Genomic DNA, 15,261 nt, shown 5'->3' with positions numbered 1-15,261 from the left:
ACATGTCGTCCTGCTCCCGTCCCACATGGGCGTGTTTGCCTCTCGTTTTGCATGAGTATTTAAAGAAGTAGCGATCCGGAGGGGTTTTGTGACAATCTACTATTTAACACCGTCGCATACACCAGCCAAACGCATCTAGTCGACCAGTTTCCAATTGGCAGAAATACCTGCCATGTTCTCACTCTCCAGCGCTCTCCGCCGTCTCGGCGTGGGATGGCTTGCCATGGCGGGTTGCTTGTCTGTCGCAAAGGCTTCAATAATGCCGGAGACGTCTCCTCTAGAGGTTCGAGCTGCAGCTGGCGATCGCCTCGTATTTTGCCACTTCATGGTTCGTTGCCAATTTCGCATTGCCACATCGGCACATACTAAACCTATACCTCTAGATTGGCATTGTTGGGGACCGAACCAGTGCATCCGACTATGACGATGACATGAGACGCGCCAAAGACGCAGGGATTGATGCCTTTGCCCTCAACATTGGCGTGGATGGATACACAGACCAGCAGCTTGGATATGCGTACGACTCCGCCGCGAAGAACGGCATCAAGGTCTTCATCTCCTTCGACTTTAACTGGTGGAGTCCCGGCGATGCTGGCGGTGTTGGCCGAAAGATTGCCCAGTACGCCGGTAAGCCTGCACAGCTGGTGGTTGACGGGCGTGTCTTTGCCTCTTCCTTTGCTGGCGATGGCTTAGACGTTGATGCCATGAGGTCTGCTGCCGGTTCTAATGTGTACTTTGTTCCCAACTTCCACCCTGGACAGTCTTCTCCCGACAAAATTGACGGTGCTCTGAACTGGATGGTAAGTCCTGCCCGTATATGCGATGTGCTTTACTAAGACTATCATCGCAGGGTTGGGATAGCAATGGAAACAACAAGGCGCCCTCCAACGGCCACACTGTCACGGTTGCTGATGGAGACAACTCGTACCAAAGCTGGCTTGGAACAAAGAAGTACATGGCGCCCGTGTCTCCCTGGTTCTTCACCCACTTCGGTCCCGAGGTTTCTTACAGCAAAAATTGGGTCTTTCCGGGAGGTTCGTTGATCTTTGACCGTTGGAACCAGGTGCTTCGGAAGGGATTCCCTATGCTTGAGATTGTCACCTGGAATGACTACGGGGAATCTCACTACGTCGGCCCTCTCAAATCCCCTCACTATGATGATGGTAACTCCAAATGGGTCAATGATATGTCCGTACCCAGCCCCCAGGCGCCCTCGCCCCCAAAAGATGTTGATAACTAACACGGCGGTATCTTAGGCCCCATGACGGCTGGTTAGATCTCTCCAAGCCCTTTATTGCCGCGTACAAAGCCGGCGCCAGTTCCATCAACGACTACATCAAAGAAGACAAGATCATCTACTGGTACCGCCGCACTCTCCGCACGCTCGACTGTGATTCCACCGACACCACGGCCGGACGTCCTGCAAACAACAACAGTGGCAACTACTTCATGGGTCGGCCCGACGGCTGGCAGACCATGGACGATGTTGTCTATGTCGTGTCTTTTCTCACCCAACCGGGAACCATTATTGTCCAGTCTGGCGGTCAGTCCAAGACGGAAAACGCGCCGTCTGGCGCTCACATCTTCACTGTCCCCGCTGGTGTCGGCCAGCAAAAGTTTTCTCTGACTCGCAGTGGAAACACTGTGCTCTCGGGCACATCATTGATGGACATAGCGAATGCGTGTCCCTGCGGCATCTACAACTTCAACGCCTACGTGGGCACTCTGCCGTCCGGCTTCAACGATCCCCTGCAGCCGCATGGCCTGGCATCATTGACGGTCGGTCTGCACGTCAGTACTTGTGAAGCCAAGCCGTCTCTGGGAACCAACCCCCCTGGTGGCGGAACATCAACGACAACCACTTCACCGGGAGGCCAGCGTCCTACCACTACTACCAGCTCTACCAAGCCTCCTGTCACCAGTCCGCCTGGGGGAGGTCGTACGTTGTCCCCCAAAGTGCTAGTTCCATGAATATAAGGAATATTTGGCTAACATGCCGTTTCAGAAGTTTGCACCGGCGGCACAAACGCCGACGGCGAAAGCGGCAACTATTCTGGCCTTTGCGGCTTCTCGTGCCACTATGGATACTGTCCACCCGGCCCGTGTAAATGCACTTCGTTCGGCAGTCAGATTTCCCCTCCTCCAGAGACTGGCTATAACGGCTGCCCTCTTCCCGGAGAGGGCGAGGGATACAAGGGCCATTGTAGCTTCTCTTGCAGTCATGGGTATTGTCCTGATACGGCTTGCCAGCGATGCTGAACGATGTGCATGGGATTAAAAATGGTCGCCTTTATTTGAAGCTTCTAAGGGGAAAGAGTATGCGCCAATAGCTTTTTGTTCATTCCGTGTATACTTTGTGACTTGAACATCTCACACAGACATATCCATTACACTCGGAACTCATGGGTTCAATCAAAGACACTGAGGTGAACGGTGCCTAAGCTTCAGACTTCAATCAGACTGACGGGGTCGAATGGTCCCGCAGAAGTTTATTTATCTGTCAAGATGAGAATCAATGTTGAGCGCAACGTTATGTGTAGTGTCATAAAATGCCTGCCCATCAGACGGCTTAAAATGCTACAGGACAGCCTTCACACCCGCAAGACCATGTTGTACATAGTCCGTACTTGGTTAATTCAGATCAGTAAGCGTAGTCACTCCAAACTTGCCATACCACTTCAACCCACAGCTGGCATAGACCCGGTGGATGTCGCTGCTCCTGTCGCCTGTGTGGCCTGCCAAAGAAGCTCGTCCACTACGAGCTTATACATGCTTGACAAGTAAGACGGAAAAGGCGTTTATGCGTATTACTTCCCTGCCCAGAAGCCAATGTCGCATCCGTGGCACAACTCTCAGCCGCGGCCAGTCTTACGGGTGAGACAAGCTGCTCAGCTCGGGGAGGGCAATGAGTCGATTCAACAAACGGCCGAACAAACGAGTCGAATTTTATCACGATCCACCAATTTGTGTCTTGAGAATACCAGACGACGATTTTCAAAACGAGGAACGTGTCTGGTCATGATGGCCCAAGACTCGAAGCCTGCACATGATCCGGTGCATGGTATCGGACGCTGCTGCGACCTCTGTCTGCGTAGAAAGTGTGCCATCCTATTCATAAGCGACGACATACAGTATCTAATGTGCTACAATAGACTGGCATGCAGCGGTAACGTCCCGTGTATGGCATGTTCCATCCGCGAGATACCATCGTCCTGCGTGTATCCCGACAGCTACGTTCCGCGTCCTCATCGCCTCTCGTCGTGTCCCGCCTCTGCTTCCACCTCTCCTACGCAATATCAGGCAGTGCTTGGCACACAGATAGACCAGACACACGGTAGTCATGCGAGCTTCAGCGATGGCGCACATTCGAGCATTGAATCTCCTCCGTCGAACGTGTCGGGAGGGCCTCCACCTGGTACTATGCAGCTTGGCTCGGAAACAACAGTATACGTGAATAGTCGGCATTGGACAACGCGTTTAGTTGACTTTGCCGAACCGGACCAACGCTTGCTTCCAGATGATGCGTGCTCTGTGCCTGCTCCCCGTCCGCGAAAGGATGAAATTGTGCAAAGCGCCGGCCCAGCACCGCAGCAATCTACAGCATGCGCGCTGTTGCTCCATGGATCCCATTTGTCAACATCGAGATCGGATATACTATCTAGTTTGCCGGAGCGTGCGGTGGCTAACCGCTTAGTTGAGACATATTTCAACATGGAAGCTTTGCCCCGAGGTGAGCATCATATACTCCAGCCCATCGCCACATCACGCCCGCACCTCGAGTCCGACTAATCAGTTTCTGGGGGTTAGTTTGCGTTCACTCGCCGAGTTTTCTGCAACAAGTGTGTTCCGTCCTTTGTTGACTACGTAGGCGCCCTTTGCCCCATTCACCCCGATGCTAACAGACACCACAGTATCAACGTTTCTGGGATAATCCGTCCCAAGCCCCCTTGACATGGATCGCGCTCCTGTTCGGAATCATGAGCTTCGCCGCCCAAGCCCAGCCCGGCACCCCAGACCAAGCACACGATCCCGCGCTGCCGCTGCCGTTCCTCGAGCAAATCGTCTCGTGCCTCGTCCTCGGCAACTACACCCACGGGCCGCCGTACGCCATCGAAGCCCTCCTGCACTACTTTGTCCTAGAGCGCAGGAGGGCCCGAGACACGCAGGCGGACACTTGGCTCGTCATGGGAATCATCCTCCGCCTCGCCCAGCGCATGGGCTACCACCGCGACCCTCTGCACTTCCCAGGCATCACCCCTTTCCAGGGCGAGATGCGCAGGCGAGTATGGCTCATGATCCACGGCATAGACATCACGACAGCGCTGCAGTTCGGGCTGCCCCGGATGATCAGCCCTCGCCACGGGGATACCGCGCCGCCGCGGAACCTATCCGACCACGAGTTGCGAGAGGACATGGCGGTGCTCCCGCCGTCGAGGCCCGAAACCGAGCACACCCCCATGCTGCACATGGTTGCCAGAAACAGGTTCTTCGTCGTCCTGGGCGCCATAGTCGACGCCAGCATGGGCGCATCCAAGATGACCCCCGTAGAGGAGAGCAGGCTGCTGCAGCAGCTGTACGATGCGCGCGACGCCATCCCCCCTGTTTTGCGATATACCTCGCTGTCGGACAGCCTGGGCGACGCGGCATCGCACAATATCCATCGCATCATCCTCGTGGTTCTGTTTTACAAGGGCTTGATAGTCCTCCACTGGCACCACGTCAGGCTGGTCAACGTGCGGACAAGGAGCGAGGAGCCGAGGCCAGCCGCGGCGCGCGAGGAGACGAGGAGCTCGTACCGGATCTGCACGACGGCCGCGCTGAAGATGCTCGAGATACAGCACGAGGTGGAGGAGGAGCGGCGTCCAGGCGGCTGCCTCGCGTCGTTGGGCTTGCGCTTCTCGGCCGCGTACAACCACGAGTTTCTGATGGCCACCCTGGTGCTTTTCACGCACGTGTATGGAATTGCGAATGGCGCCCCGGGCAGCTATTTGGATGATGGGGAGAAGGCGGAGATGCATGAGATGGAGGGCGTTCTCAGGCGCGCCCGGCGTACGTGGAGTCTGCGCAGCGCACACTCTAGGGAGGCGGCCGCGGTCGACAAGTTGCTAGGCAAGCTGTTCAGGATACTCGACGGCCCGGGCTGCGAGGCGGTGTTGACGGATGGCGTGGCAGACGATGCTTCCATGGGCCAGTTGGATGGCGTGGACTGGGGTTTCCTCGCGGAATTCGGCTTGCTGTCGCATTTGCAGGATCTGAGTCGTCACTGTATAGGGCGTTGAGGAGCCTTGCTTGTTTATATTGAGGAGATTTTGTACAAGTCGAGCCAACTGTTCTTGAGGCAAGATGCATGTGGTTTCAGATAATAATAGATGTTGGGAGAGTGTTGAGGGAGCGTGTGAGAGTAATGTGGGTTATAGATTGTGTTGTGAGGTATACCGGCAGGTAATGTCAGTTCATGGGTTGGGTCAGAGCCTATTTATATTCAACAGACACGGGTAAGGACCATACGAGTAGTAGGGGTTGTCGAAAAGGACACAAACAGGCATTGCGAATCTTTTCACCGTTTGAGTGGCACAATCTTCTCCGAGAAGTCTCCTGCATGTTCCTCCACCAGAACCAAGCGGACTGCCAATACATGGCGTAACTAGTCATCATTCGCACTAGACACAGACGTGCAGTCATAACAAATTAACGATCCACCCATCAAGCTGCAACAGACATGACATCCACGCCATCTTGAATGTGCTTCTTGGATGGCATCTTATTCAGCCTCATCAGCTCAGAGCTCTGCGACATGAGCGGATCCCTCCCCATACTAGCCATGGCCACGACCGTCTCGCCCTTGGTGTAGTAGGCGACAAACTTGGCCTCGGCCGGATCGCCGTCAACAATCACGTCGTCCCATCCATTGGCAGTGTTTCCGCAATACCGCATCTGAGCACCCAGTGCGGACCAGAAAATGGGGATATTCAGGGGTCGGTTCTGAGTTGGGTTCACAATGTGGTTGGCAACATGGCGGCCCGAGTTCTGGGCGACATTCCAGTGTTCAATGCGCACTAGCTTGCCCTCGCCTCCGGGTCCAGAATATGGGTGCGTGGCAATGTCTCCAATTGCGTAGACATCCTTGAGGCCAGAGACCTGGAAATTCTCATCCGTCTGGACTGATCCATCCTTCTCGAGGCGTAGGACAGAGTTGTCTCGCAGATAGTCTGTGGCAGGCATAACGCCGACGCCCAGGATAACGAGGTCGGCTTCCAGTTTTGTGCCGTCTTGAAGAATGACGGCACCAACTTTGGACGGATTCGACGCGGATGGCTCTGCCCGCTCGATGCCGCCTCCCAAGTGGAACTTGACACCCTTGGCTTCAACCGCCTTTTGTATACCGGCACCAACCTTTTCGCCAAGGACACGCTCCAAGGGAACCTTGGACATGTCTGCGACCGTGACAGTGTTGTCCTTGCAAATGGCATTGGCGACTTCCATGCCGATGAAGGATGCGCCCACAATGACAACCTTCTTGCCCTTGTCGCCAATAGCATCAACAATGGCTTTGACATCATGTACATTTCGCAACGTAAAAATGTTGCCGAGCACGCGGAATCCGTTAAGGGGTAATGTTCGAGCGATTCCTCCTGTGGCAAGGATCAATTTCGTGTAGGAAATATTTTGGCCGTTCTTGGTGGTAACCTTGCGCTCTCCAAAGTTGACGGCAGTAGCTTCTCCGTCCACCCACTCGACGTTGCCGCTATCGAACCAGCCTTTGTCTCTCCATTGCAGCTTGGAGAGGTCAGTCATGAGGGCCTTGCTCAGTTTGGGTCGATCGATGGGATAATAGCCCTCGTTGGAGATGACAGTGATGCCACCAGTGAAGCCCTTCTCGCGCAAGCCTTCAACAGCTCCTAGTGCACCAGACCCTCCGCCAACGATGACTACCTTTTCGTCTGCAACAGAAGCACCGGCGCAGCTGAGGTTGGGCTGTCTTCGGGAATTTTTGATTGCGGATTCGTCGCCAATGACATAGACGGCGCCGTTGCGCTCGGTGACCTTGAAAACAGGCAGGGCGTCGAGGGCGGGAGCTTCTTCGACGTCACCAGTGCTCGTGTTGAAACAGGCTACTCCGTGCAACGGATGGCAGAGACGATTAATACACATGATACCGAGCGGTGTCGATTTGATCAGCGGGAGGTTACCTACCACCATGCCATGGACACTTGACGCGCCCATCAGCAGTAAGGACGCCCTTGGCAAGGGGTGCACCGTAGTGTGTGCATTTGGCGCCCATTGCTTGAATCCTGCCTCCCGTGTTGACCAGCAGGACCTTGCCGCCATCCACGCCGTCAACCTCGACCTCCTGCTTGGAGCCGGGCGACAAGGAGAGGGAGGTCAAGTCCTTGAGCTTGAATTCCTGGGCCATGGCTCGAGGCAAGGTTGAGAAGTGTAGTGTTGGTGTGTTTGGGGTGTTGAAAAGGGCGCGACTAGAACGAAGCAGAGTGATAATGCGGGGATTGCTGCGTAACATGTACGAGGGCGTCTGGAGATGCGCTTGAGATGTTGAGGAGAATGAGGAAGCGTGTCGGTTGTGTTGTAACAACCAATTCAAGCAACTGACGACGGAAATGGATGTAGGTAAAATGCAAGTGTCAATCTGGCGGTGAAAAGGAGATGATTCTGCGACCAAAACTCAGACGGGACGGGAGGTGACGGGCATGGAACTTGGGAAGAGGCATCAGGGCGAGAGCGGCTTAAGCGGGCGCTCTACGCTTCCAGAGTCGTTGCCGATAACAGCTCCAAGTCGGGCCATGACGGCGTGCGGCGCCATTGGTGCATCTTGAGCTTCGTCATCGAGTTTCAAAAGCAGATGCCGGCGGAGCATGGGCCCTCATTCACGATGTGATGACAATGGCGTGATGCTGACTGGCTGCGCAACGTGGGTGGTCCAGATGTCTGGGATGGCGGCTTAGCGGGGAAGGAGCTACCGTCCAGGTGATGTCATTTGCGGGCAAGTAGTCACCACTCCGTACGATATCGACCAATTGATCCCAGCCATCCAAAAGACGCATCAATGGCTGCACAGCTCCTTATTGGCATTTTCATACAGCCAATAGCAAAGCAACATCAAGCTCGCCTGCAACCACAAGCTAAGAGCCAACCTCGAGCGAAATGAATTGAATACTTGACCTCAACGACACCTTAATTTCACCACTTTTGCATTTACCCTAGGTCCTCGTTGGCCATCAGGTTCAGTCCACTTCGGGCGCATAGTTTCGTGAATGGACAAGTTTTATCCACCCAGTTGTGCAAAGGCTCTAGACATGTATCTCTAGGGATATTCAGATTAATTACAAGCTTTATGCCAGATATTACTTGGTCCAGTCCGCTGGTCTATTTCCAGTGTCTGGATAATGCTGAGAAACTCGATTATTCGGCCAAGATTTCCGTACGGGCGTGACCCAGAACGCAGGGCATTTCAACACAGCAAGCTCGAAAAGATACCAATGCCAGCGACTTGGAAAGGAGAAAATGTCTTTACATTGCTCTACCTGAAAACTACGGACAATTTTCTTACCCCCTACGATCAAGTAGAATTTCAGTGACGATAAGATGGTTGATGGCTGCAAATACTTGTCACCTTAGGGTAGGACGTGCCGTAATGTGTGCAACACTCATCTCAAAGTCAGCCATGACGATATGAATACAATGTGACAACCAACCTCTCTTGGAACGTGGCAAAACTTGCTGTCGGATTCGAGTAATAATTCCACATCATAGCTTTTGGGACATCTCTTTGCGCTGGCATCACTTGTACACCTTCTTTCTGACTTGGTGATGATGTTTGATACAAGCGTACCATGTTGGCATCCTCCATGTCATGGTTGTAGAATTGACAAATGCGCGTTTTTAATAAAAGCGTGATTCAGGACCGGATCCCCCACGTTACTCGAATACCTGAAGCATGTTGAACGGGAGCAGTTCTTCTGGGCAGCACTCAATAATTGAGCCACCATGTGTTGGGCCTGCATGCACAATACTAACGGTCACGTCCCACCACATTAATGCTAGCAAATGAATGAGGCTGGTTATTTAGTTCTCTATAGCCTTTTGCATGTAATCACCACAAACTACGCCTAGTGTACTTGCGTCAACTTTAAACGGAGTGTAAATACTCAGTCAGCCACCGACACCGCCTCCAAATAACTACGGCTTCCAAGAAACCGAACTGTAAATGTTGAGAAGCAGGGATGCAAACATTATACATGTGAGTATAATCGACAAAGGTTTCAAGACACTGTACCTACCTGTCGATCCCATATTGTCCTAGGATCCCGCTTGCTTCGTTGGCCATGATATTCCAACCATTCATTATGCGTGGCTTTTTGAACCGTGGGCAATAGTCCCTATGACAAGTCAGAAATTCCCTCAAGTAGTAACACGTCCTGACCGATGTTTCATCGCAGTGTCTTCAGCCAATCTAGAATCTAATCCATCTTGACCGCTTTTATAAAAAGAGGCTTTGCCGCTCGTGTGCTCCTACATACATGAGCATACGGCATGCAGTTACGAAAGTACAATACGGATTGGGTAATCATGAATTACAACAACACCAATGGCAGGCTTGTGTGGTGATAATAAGCGAAAGCTCGTCCAACTTTTCTGGGCTAGACTCTTCGTAGTAGGGAAAGACACTGAGAAAAAAAAAATATTTGGTCACTAGTGACGCACGTCTCAGCGAGCAAGACGCGCAAAGTGGCCCCTGGTAAGTAGCATCTAAAGACATTATCAAGCAGCTTGCTCGATCGGGAGGGGATTGGCAAACACATCGCAGAAGATGCATCCAACGAATCTTGAGACGCCAGGTACTAAACATATTTGGATGCAGATGTCTGACAAGGTGCGACATGATGCGGTCACCTCACAGGCCAAATCGCTTGCCAAGTACTAGCAAGCGGCCGAGAGCTGCACCAGCGGCACAGAAAACAGCGCTGGCCGATGCAGGGCAACATCTTGCAGAGTCTCGGCGTTCTTTTGGCGGCATCGGGGAAAACTATCAGTTAGATTAGCCATGTTCCGGTGAGAAAAATTAAGCTGGCGAGGAATATATAAGCCCAGGAGTTACCCACTGGTCCAAGATGTCTGATCATCGCCATGTAGCACATGCCATCTTGTCCGAATACCATTTTCCAGTGTTATCTTACATTTGCATCCCAGCCCAAAGTCATCATGACAGCTGTCACTGCCTTGTTCGACCCGGCTATGCCGGATGAAACGAGCATTAGTCTCTTCTCTAACACCTCCATGGCACAACTTACGGTTGCCTTGAAGAACAGCAATGATGGCCCGGACCCAGACGGGAAAAGTTTTGGGCCTAGTGCGAGTGATTATAAAGGCTTTATTGCACAGCCGTCGCAGCTAGCCTCGGGTTCGTTTCGCGGTTTCCGCGTCGTCGTTGCGGCCACCGTCCCGAGAACCGTTGAAGGTGGGCCAACCACTAACCAGATTTCCATCGTTTCCCCTGTATACCAGGGGCTTGCTTCCAATAGGTTGGAAAACAAAAAGGTGGCAGTCTCCAACTCTGACACATCCGCATGGGTATACTTTCTAGAGTAAGTAAGGCCAAAAAAAATTATTTTAGGGAAAAAAAATAACATACAACACCGGGTATTCGCTGGTCGTCACCGACCCAACTACTAATCCGGCGCTCGCCAGGTTATTAAGGGAGATCGGACGGGATACCGCCTCCGAAATGTGAACTTGCCCGACCTTTACCCGAAACGCCCGCCCGGACCCGCTTTTCCCGTCCTCTCCGTTTCCCCATCCTGCCACCGTTTTGGCTCTCTGTCCCCGGGCTTTCCACTCCGATACCGAAGCGCCGGGCAATGGACGGCCGCACGCCGCGTCGTAATACACACCCTCATGCTGCCTGTTTTCGACCCTGGCACTCGCATGAAATCCTCACCCAGGCTCTGGGGGGAGGCGCCCAACGCCGCCGCCCCCTTCCTCCCCCTGGTTTTATCGACAAGTCTTTTTCTACATTGGTCCTGTCGCAGGTCCATGTTCAGTCCGCCCTGGCGTTAATGTGCCATGTTGGTCAGCCCGTGATATCCTACTTGAGAATGCCTACGTGTACTGCAGGGCTCCATTGCCCCATTGGCCTGATTGAATTCAAGTGACGGACTGACTAGATAAAATGGTCCCTCTCCCCCTTTCATTTGTCCTTGTGCGATTTGCCGTCCATGCCATTCAGTCCTTTGCCCCCCTTTTCTCATTCACGTGTACTGCCACTGAAGCTGCCTTCGCTCACTTTATCATCATGCCCCGAGATACGAAATCTTCGCTTCGCTTTGCCCGCCCGAGTGTGCGTCAATTTAACAAAGATGCCGCTAAGGCGGCGGTGCAAAAGTATCAGGAGAAGCCGCTGAGTGAGGTTTGCCGCCTTGACCCAAAAACGAGGCAGCGTCGCGAAAGGATCTGGCAGAACTGGGAAGAGTGAGGCATCCCCCTCTTATCTTTATTCCTAGGCAATGAGCTATTACTGATTTTATTCCATGTAGATTTGCCGCTTGCGCTGAAGTCGACCCGGTCGATATATGGTTTGACCTTTGCTTAGGCAATCCAGAAGTTCAAGCCATCTTCCAAGGATTTCTCAGACAATACTGGGAGCAGTCTGTGACGTTGCGTCCCTGCCTTGGCCCTGAGGAATATGAGGAAGTACACACGATTAATTGCGCGTCAACAATAGAAGATGTATGGTGTTTGCTGGTAAATCATGCAGACGATCGGATTATGAAACCAAAAAGGCTTCAAGATCGCGAGAATGCCGGAATCTGGTCATTGAAGTATTCGTCTAGGAGGACTTCATCGACTTGCGGTCCTACTTATGAGATAGCTCGTGTGAGTCCTTGGCCCCTCTCCTTATCAACAGACTTCTCTAATCCCTAATTAACTATAGTGGATCCCTGAGTTCGGCACAGAAGTCGGATTAAACTTGGGGCAGACTTTTCAAAAAGATGGCGCGACTACAGACGATATTTTAACTATTCTTTCCACTTTGTGGAATAGAGCAAATGATGTTAGGTGTTCACCTGACGATAGACTCTCTTTCACTATGTATGTTGTTGAAATGGGTCTAGGAGGTTGGCGGCCAGGAGCGTTAGAACTGAAGAAGTATAATCATGTAAAGCTCGCGTGGGTTAGAGATCCTGTTAACCCATCTGTTACGCGGACTATATGCTGGTCTACCGTTGATCATAACAAGCTTCGACGGCTTAGAATCGAGAGAGAACAACGTTCAAGGTAAATGATCCCAATAATTTATTCCATCACTTATAATTAATAAATAAGCTAACAAGCGGCTCATATAGCTTGAGCTACGCACTCTCCGTGGTTCCAACGTTAGTTCTATGCTTAACTACCATGTTCACAATTAGAGCAATAAGAGATAACGCCTTTGAGGCTGGGTTTACGTCTTGTGATGAGGTGCTTCACCCTGAAACACTCGAGGAGGGCGTTAACTTTGTAGAGTTGCGCTGGAAAGAGGAGTTTATGAGTGATGATAAGTATATTATGCCAATGAATTACCATAAATTTATTAATCTTTGGAACGAGGTGCGAATGGTATTGGGATCTCGATCTAGCCTCCGTCCCTACTCAGTTCGTGTTGGCGCGGTGGGTAGATTGGATGGTAAGCAGCCTCTGAATTGGAGTACCTTCTTGCCTCTAACCGTTTATCCCTAGGATGTCTTCAACCGGCACTTCGAAACTTTATAGTATCTCATTCCACCGAGGTATTTGAGCGAAGCTATCAGCCAGTTAGACTGCGTGCGAACTTGGCGAATATCGCATTCGGCGATAAAGCAAGGCATGACACAGCGCTTTGGGAAGCTATCTCTAATAGCCTGCATAATCGAGACCCAAACGCGCCTACACGTCTAACTAAAAAGGAAATTGATCAATTTGAATCAAGGAAAGATATAACAGAGCTTCGCAAGGAGCTGAAATACATCACAGCCAAAGAAGGGTCATCTAGTCAAGAAGCAAAGAAAGTCTCATCGCGAATCAGATATACTCTTGACTGCCTAGAGAGACTAGAAATTCAGGAAAAACGCCGCAAGTACTTTGAGGAAGCAGATAAGCTACGTGCAATGAACAAATCAACGGCACATCTTAAGCAAGAGGTGCAAAATTTAAAAAGAAAGAGGTTCGGAAACAGCAGTGCCTATGCCGCTAAGCTGGCTAGTCTTTTATTCCAAACGAATATCACTTCCGCTCTAGCCGATCGTCTTGTCGCTTTTATAAGCGGAGCAAGCGTACTGAACAAGATTGGAGATGTTCTTCATTTCAGGAATGAATCGAAGGAACCCGCGCGATGTCTCTTTGGCTGTGGAACCTTCTTTAACACGTCAGCGCTCACAAGACATGTTCGCCATCTACACATGCATATCTTCAAGGCCCGGTTCTTGTGCCCCGAGTGCAAGCGGATGAACCTTGGAGATGTGGTGATTGAGGCAAATCCCTGTGCCTGGAGTAGCCATGTTCGAAGAGTCCATGGCGCGGTTCACACCCCAAACCTAGAGTCTCTACCGGATGTTCTCTGCCTCTTATGCGACCAACAATACAAGCAGAGAGGGTTCTCTCGCCACCTGAACACTCATAGTGAGCTATTTGACGAGCCAATCTCATGTCCAGCATGTCTACAAGAGGGCAGGAAGGTCGAAGTCGAGGGAATGGGAGGCTGGATCACCCACGTAGCAGACGTTCACGGAGGTGACAGAGTTCTCGGAGCCATAGAGGTCTACAAGACCTCATTTTCAGATGCTGAAACCGCCCCAATAGACATAAACCCTGCCGAGGCGCAACACAGAAAAGAGCTTGCGAGAAGACGACAAGTGGATCGCAAGAGAAAGGCAGGTAACGCTGTACCATCGGGTCCCCTCCCATATAAACGGGCGAAAACGGACTTATCACAACCTTACGCACATGCTAGTGGTGACTCGGATTGGGAAATCTCATCACCGGACCCTCACGCGGATGAAGAGTTCTGGGTTGATGGAAGGGAGTAGTCAGCCTGGCTGTTTTGAAAGAGACCAGACCCGTGACTAGAGATGGGTGATGAGTATAAAAGGGACCGTTCCCGCCCTTGAAGCTTAGCAAGAACTCAAACCTTTGTTCAATCTTACCCATAACTTATCATTCCCGGCTTACCTTTGCTTAACCAACCTCCCTTCTACTCTTGTCGACAGAGTGCTCTTACCCTTCCGTCCATAAAGGGAGCTTGAACGTCCGTACCGGACTCCCCTCATTGCTCTTCTCCGCGTTCATCGTCTTCAGGCGAACGCCAACTTCACGATGGTGAGAATGGATCGAATTACTTTGGAGAAGAATTATTCCTGGACGTCCCCCGCTCGCCACAGTTCATTACGACGATCCTTTGTCTCCGCGAAGGAGTCTTTCGCACCCCCAGCCGGGTCATCACCTATCAATGCAAGGCACTACGATGCTGTTCCCGGCATTGACCCGCAAAGCTCTTGCGAACATCTTCAGTCCGTCCTAAAAAATGGTGTCGGAGGCTCCAACTTGGATTCAGGAGATATGATATCGAGAATTGTTAGCCCAGAGGCTGACTTGGAAGGTGCTACAATACGTGTGGCGGACGATGAAGAGACCACTGGGAGGATCCGACGGAGTAATCAGAAAAGAAAGTATAATACAACAAGAACTACTGGCTCTGGCGAACATCGTATTCAGAAGAAGCGCGCCTCGGTTAGCGGAAGACAGGTTTTTGAGTACTCACGTTTAGGAGCGATCCGGGAAGGTGTCGACGGACGCATTCAGTTCAAGATCTGTTGGAAGCCAACTTGGGGCACTCTTGAGGACCTCCGGGGAAGTCGGGCACTGAAAGAAGCTGAGGAGCTCATCATCAATAAGTATGACAAAGATACGTGGGATGAGGAAATGAATAAGTCTGGTCGTCTTGCTTTATCTACAAGATCGAGTAGATAACATAAATAAAAGCCTGATAGGCGCTATCTTATGTTTTTGACTTCGCAGACAGTTTCTCCTGCCGCCGTCCACTTTTCAACATGAGTTTTGATTGTCAACCTGCTGTCAAGCCAGATTTACAGCCAGCATATGGCTTTTTCTGGGTGTTATACGGTATCACCATACCATAATGGCAACACAACTTCACGGGGCGGGTGCAATTACTTGGGACTGGTTCAGTGGATCCAGTGCCATTCGCCGCACATGATCAAAATTGATCACCCT

General features: G+C 51.6%; 5 protein-coding genes and 1 non-coding gene across 6 annotated transcripts; 4 read left to right on the top strand and 2 right to left on the bottom strand.

The window, feature by feature from the left end:
• Positions 1–259: 259 nt before the first annotated feature.
• G6M90_00g113210 (uncharacterized protein) lies at positions 260–5,279 on the top strand (the record flags this gene model as incomplete). The annotated part of the gene is made up of 8 exons (XM_014684296.2): positions 260–328; positions 384–800; positions 851–1,188; positions 1,257–1,939; positions 2,006–2,203; positions 3,695–3,730; positions 3,808–3,839; positions 3,912–5,279. 8 exons carry the CDS (start codon positions 260–262, stop codon positions 5,277–5,279), a joined length of 3,141 nt encoding a protein of 1,046 aa, XP_014539782.2.
• Positions 5,280–5,703: 424 nt separating this feature from the next.
• aif1 (Apoptosis-inducing factor 1) lies at positions 5,704–7,414 on the bottom strand (the record flags this gene model as incomplete). Its single annotated transcript, XM_014684298.1, has 2 exons — positions 5,704–7,112; positions 7,195–7,414. 2 exons carry the CDS (start codon positions 7,412–7,414, stop codon positions 5,704–5,706), a joined length of 1,629 nt encoding a protein of 542 aa, XP_014539784.1.
• Positions 7,415–10,218: 2,804 nt separating this feature from the next.
• G6M90_00g113190 (uncharacterized protein) lies at positions 10,219–10,605 on the top strand (the record flags this gene model as incomplete). The annotated part of the gene is made up of 1 exon (XM_066131884.1): positions 10,219–10,605. One exon carries the CDS (start codon positions 10,219–10,221, stop codon positions 10,603–10,605), a length of 387 nt encoding a protein of 128 aa, XP_065987808.1.
• Positions 10,606–10,641: 36 nt separating this feature from the next.
• G6M90_rRNA00000021 lies at positions 10,642–10,751 on the bottom strand. The gene has a single exon (XR_010715692.1). It is a non-coding gene; the product is annotated as a 5S ribosomal RNA (ribosomal RNA).
• A 557-nt stretch (positions 10,752–11,308) lies between these two features.
• On the top strand, positions 11,309–14,057 carry G6M90_00g113180 (uncharacterized protein; the record flags this gene model as incomplete). Its single annotated transcript, XM_014684299.2, has 5 exons — positions 11,309–11,484; positions 11,550–11,889; positions 11,948–12,291; positions 12,360–12,679; positions 12,733–14,057. 5 exons carry the CDS (start codon positions 11,309–11,311, stop codon positions 14,055–14,057), a joined length of 2,505 nt encoding a protein of 834 aa, XP_014539785.2.
• A 286-nt stretch (positions 14,058–14,343) lies between these two features.
• Positions 14,344–14,997, top strand: G6M90_00g113170 (uncharacterized protein; the record flags this gene model as incomplete). The annotated part of the gene is made up of 1 exon (XM_014684301.1): positions 14,344–14,997. One exon carries the CDS (start codon positions 14,344–14,346, stop codon positions 14,995–14,997), a length of 654 nt encoding a protein of 217 aa, XP_014539787.1.
• Between the last annotated feature and the right edge of the window lie 264 nt (positions 14,998–15,261).

The sequence above is a fragment of the Metarhizium brunneum genome, chromosome 7, assembly GCF_013426205.1.
Source record: "Metarhizium brunneum chromosome 7, complete sequence".
Classification (NCBI taxonomy): Eukaryota; Fungi; Ascomycota; class Sordariomycetes; order Hypocreales; family Clavicipitaceae; genus Metarhizium; species Metarhizium brunneum.
This window is presented reverse-complemented; position numbering and strand designations above follow the sequence as displayed.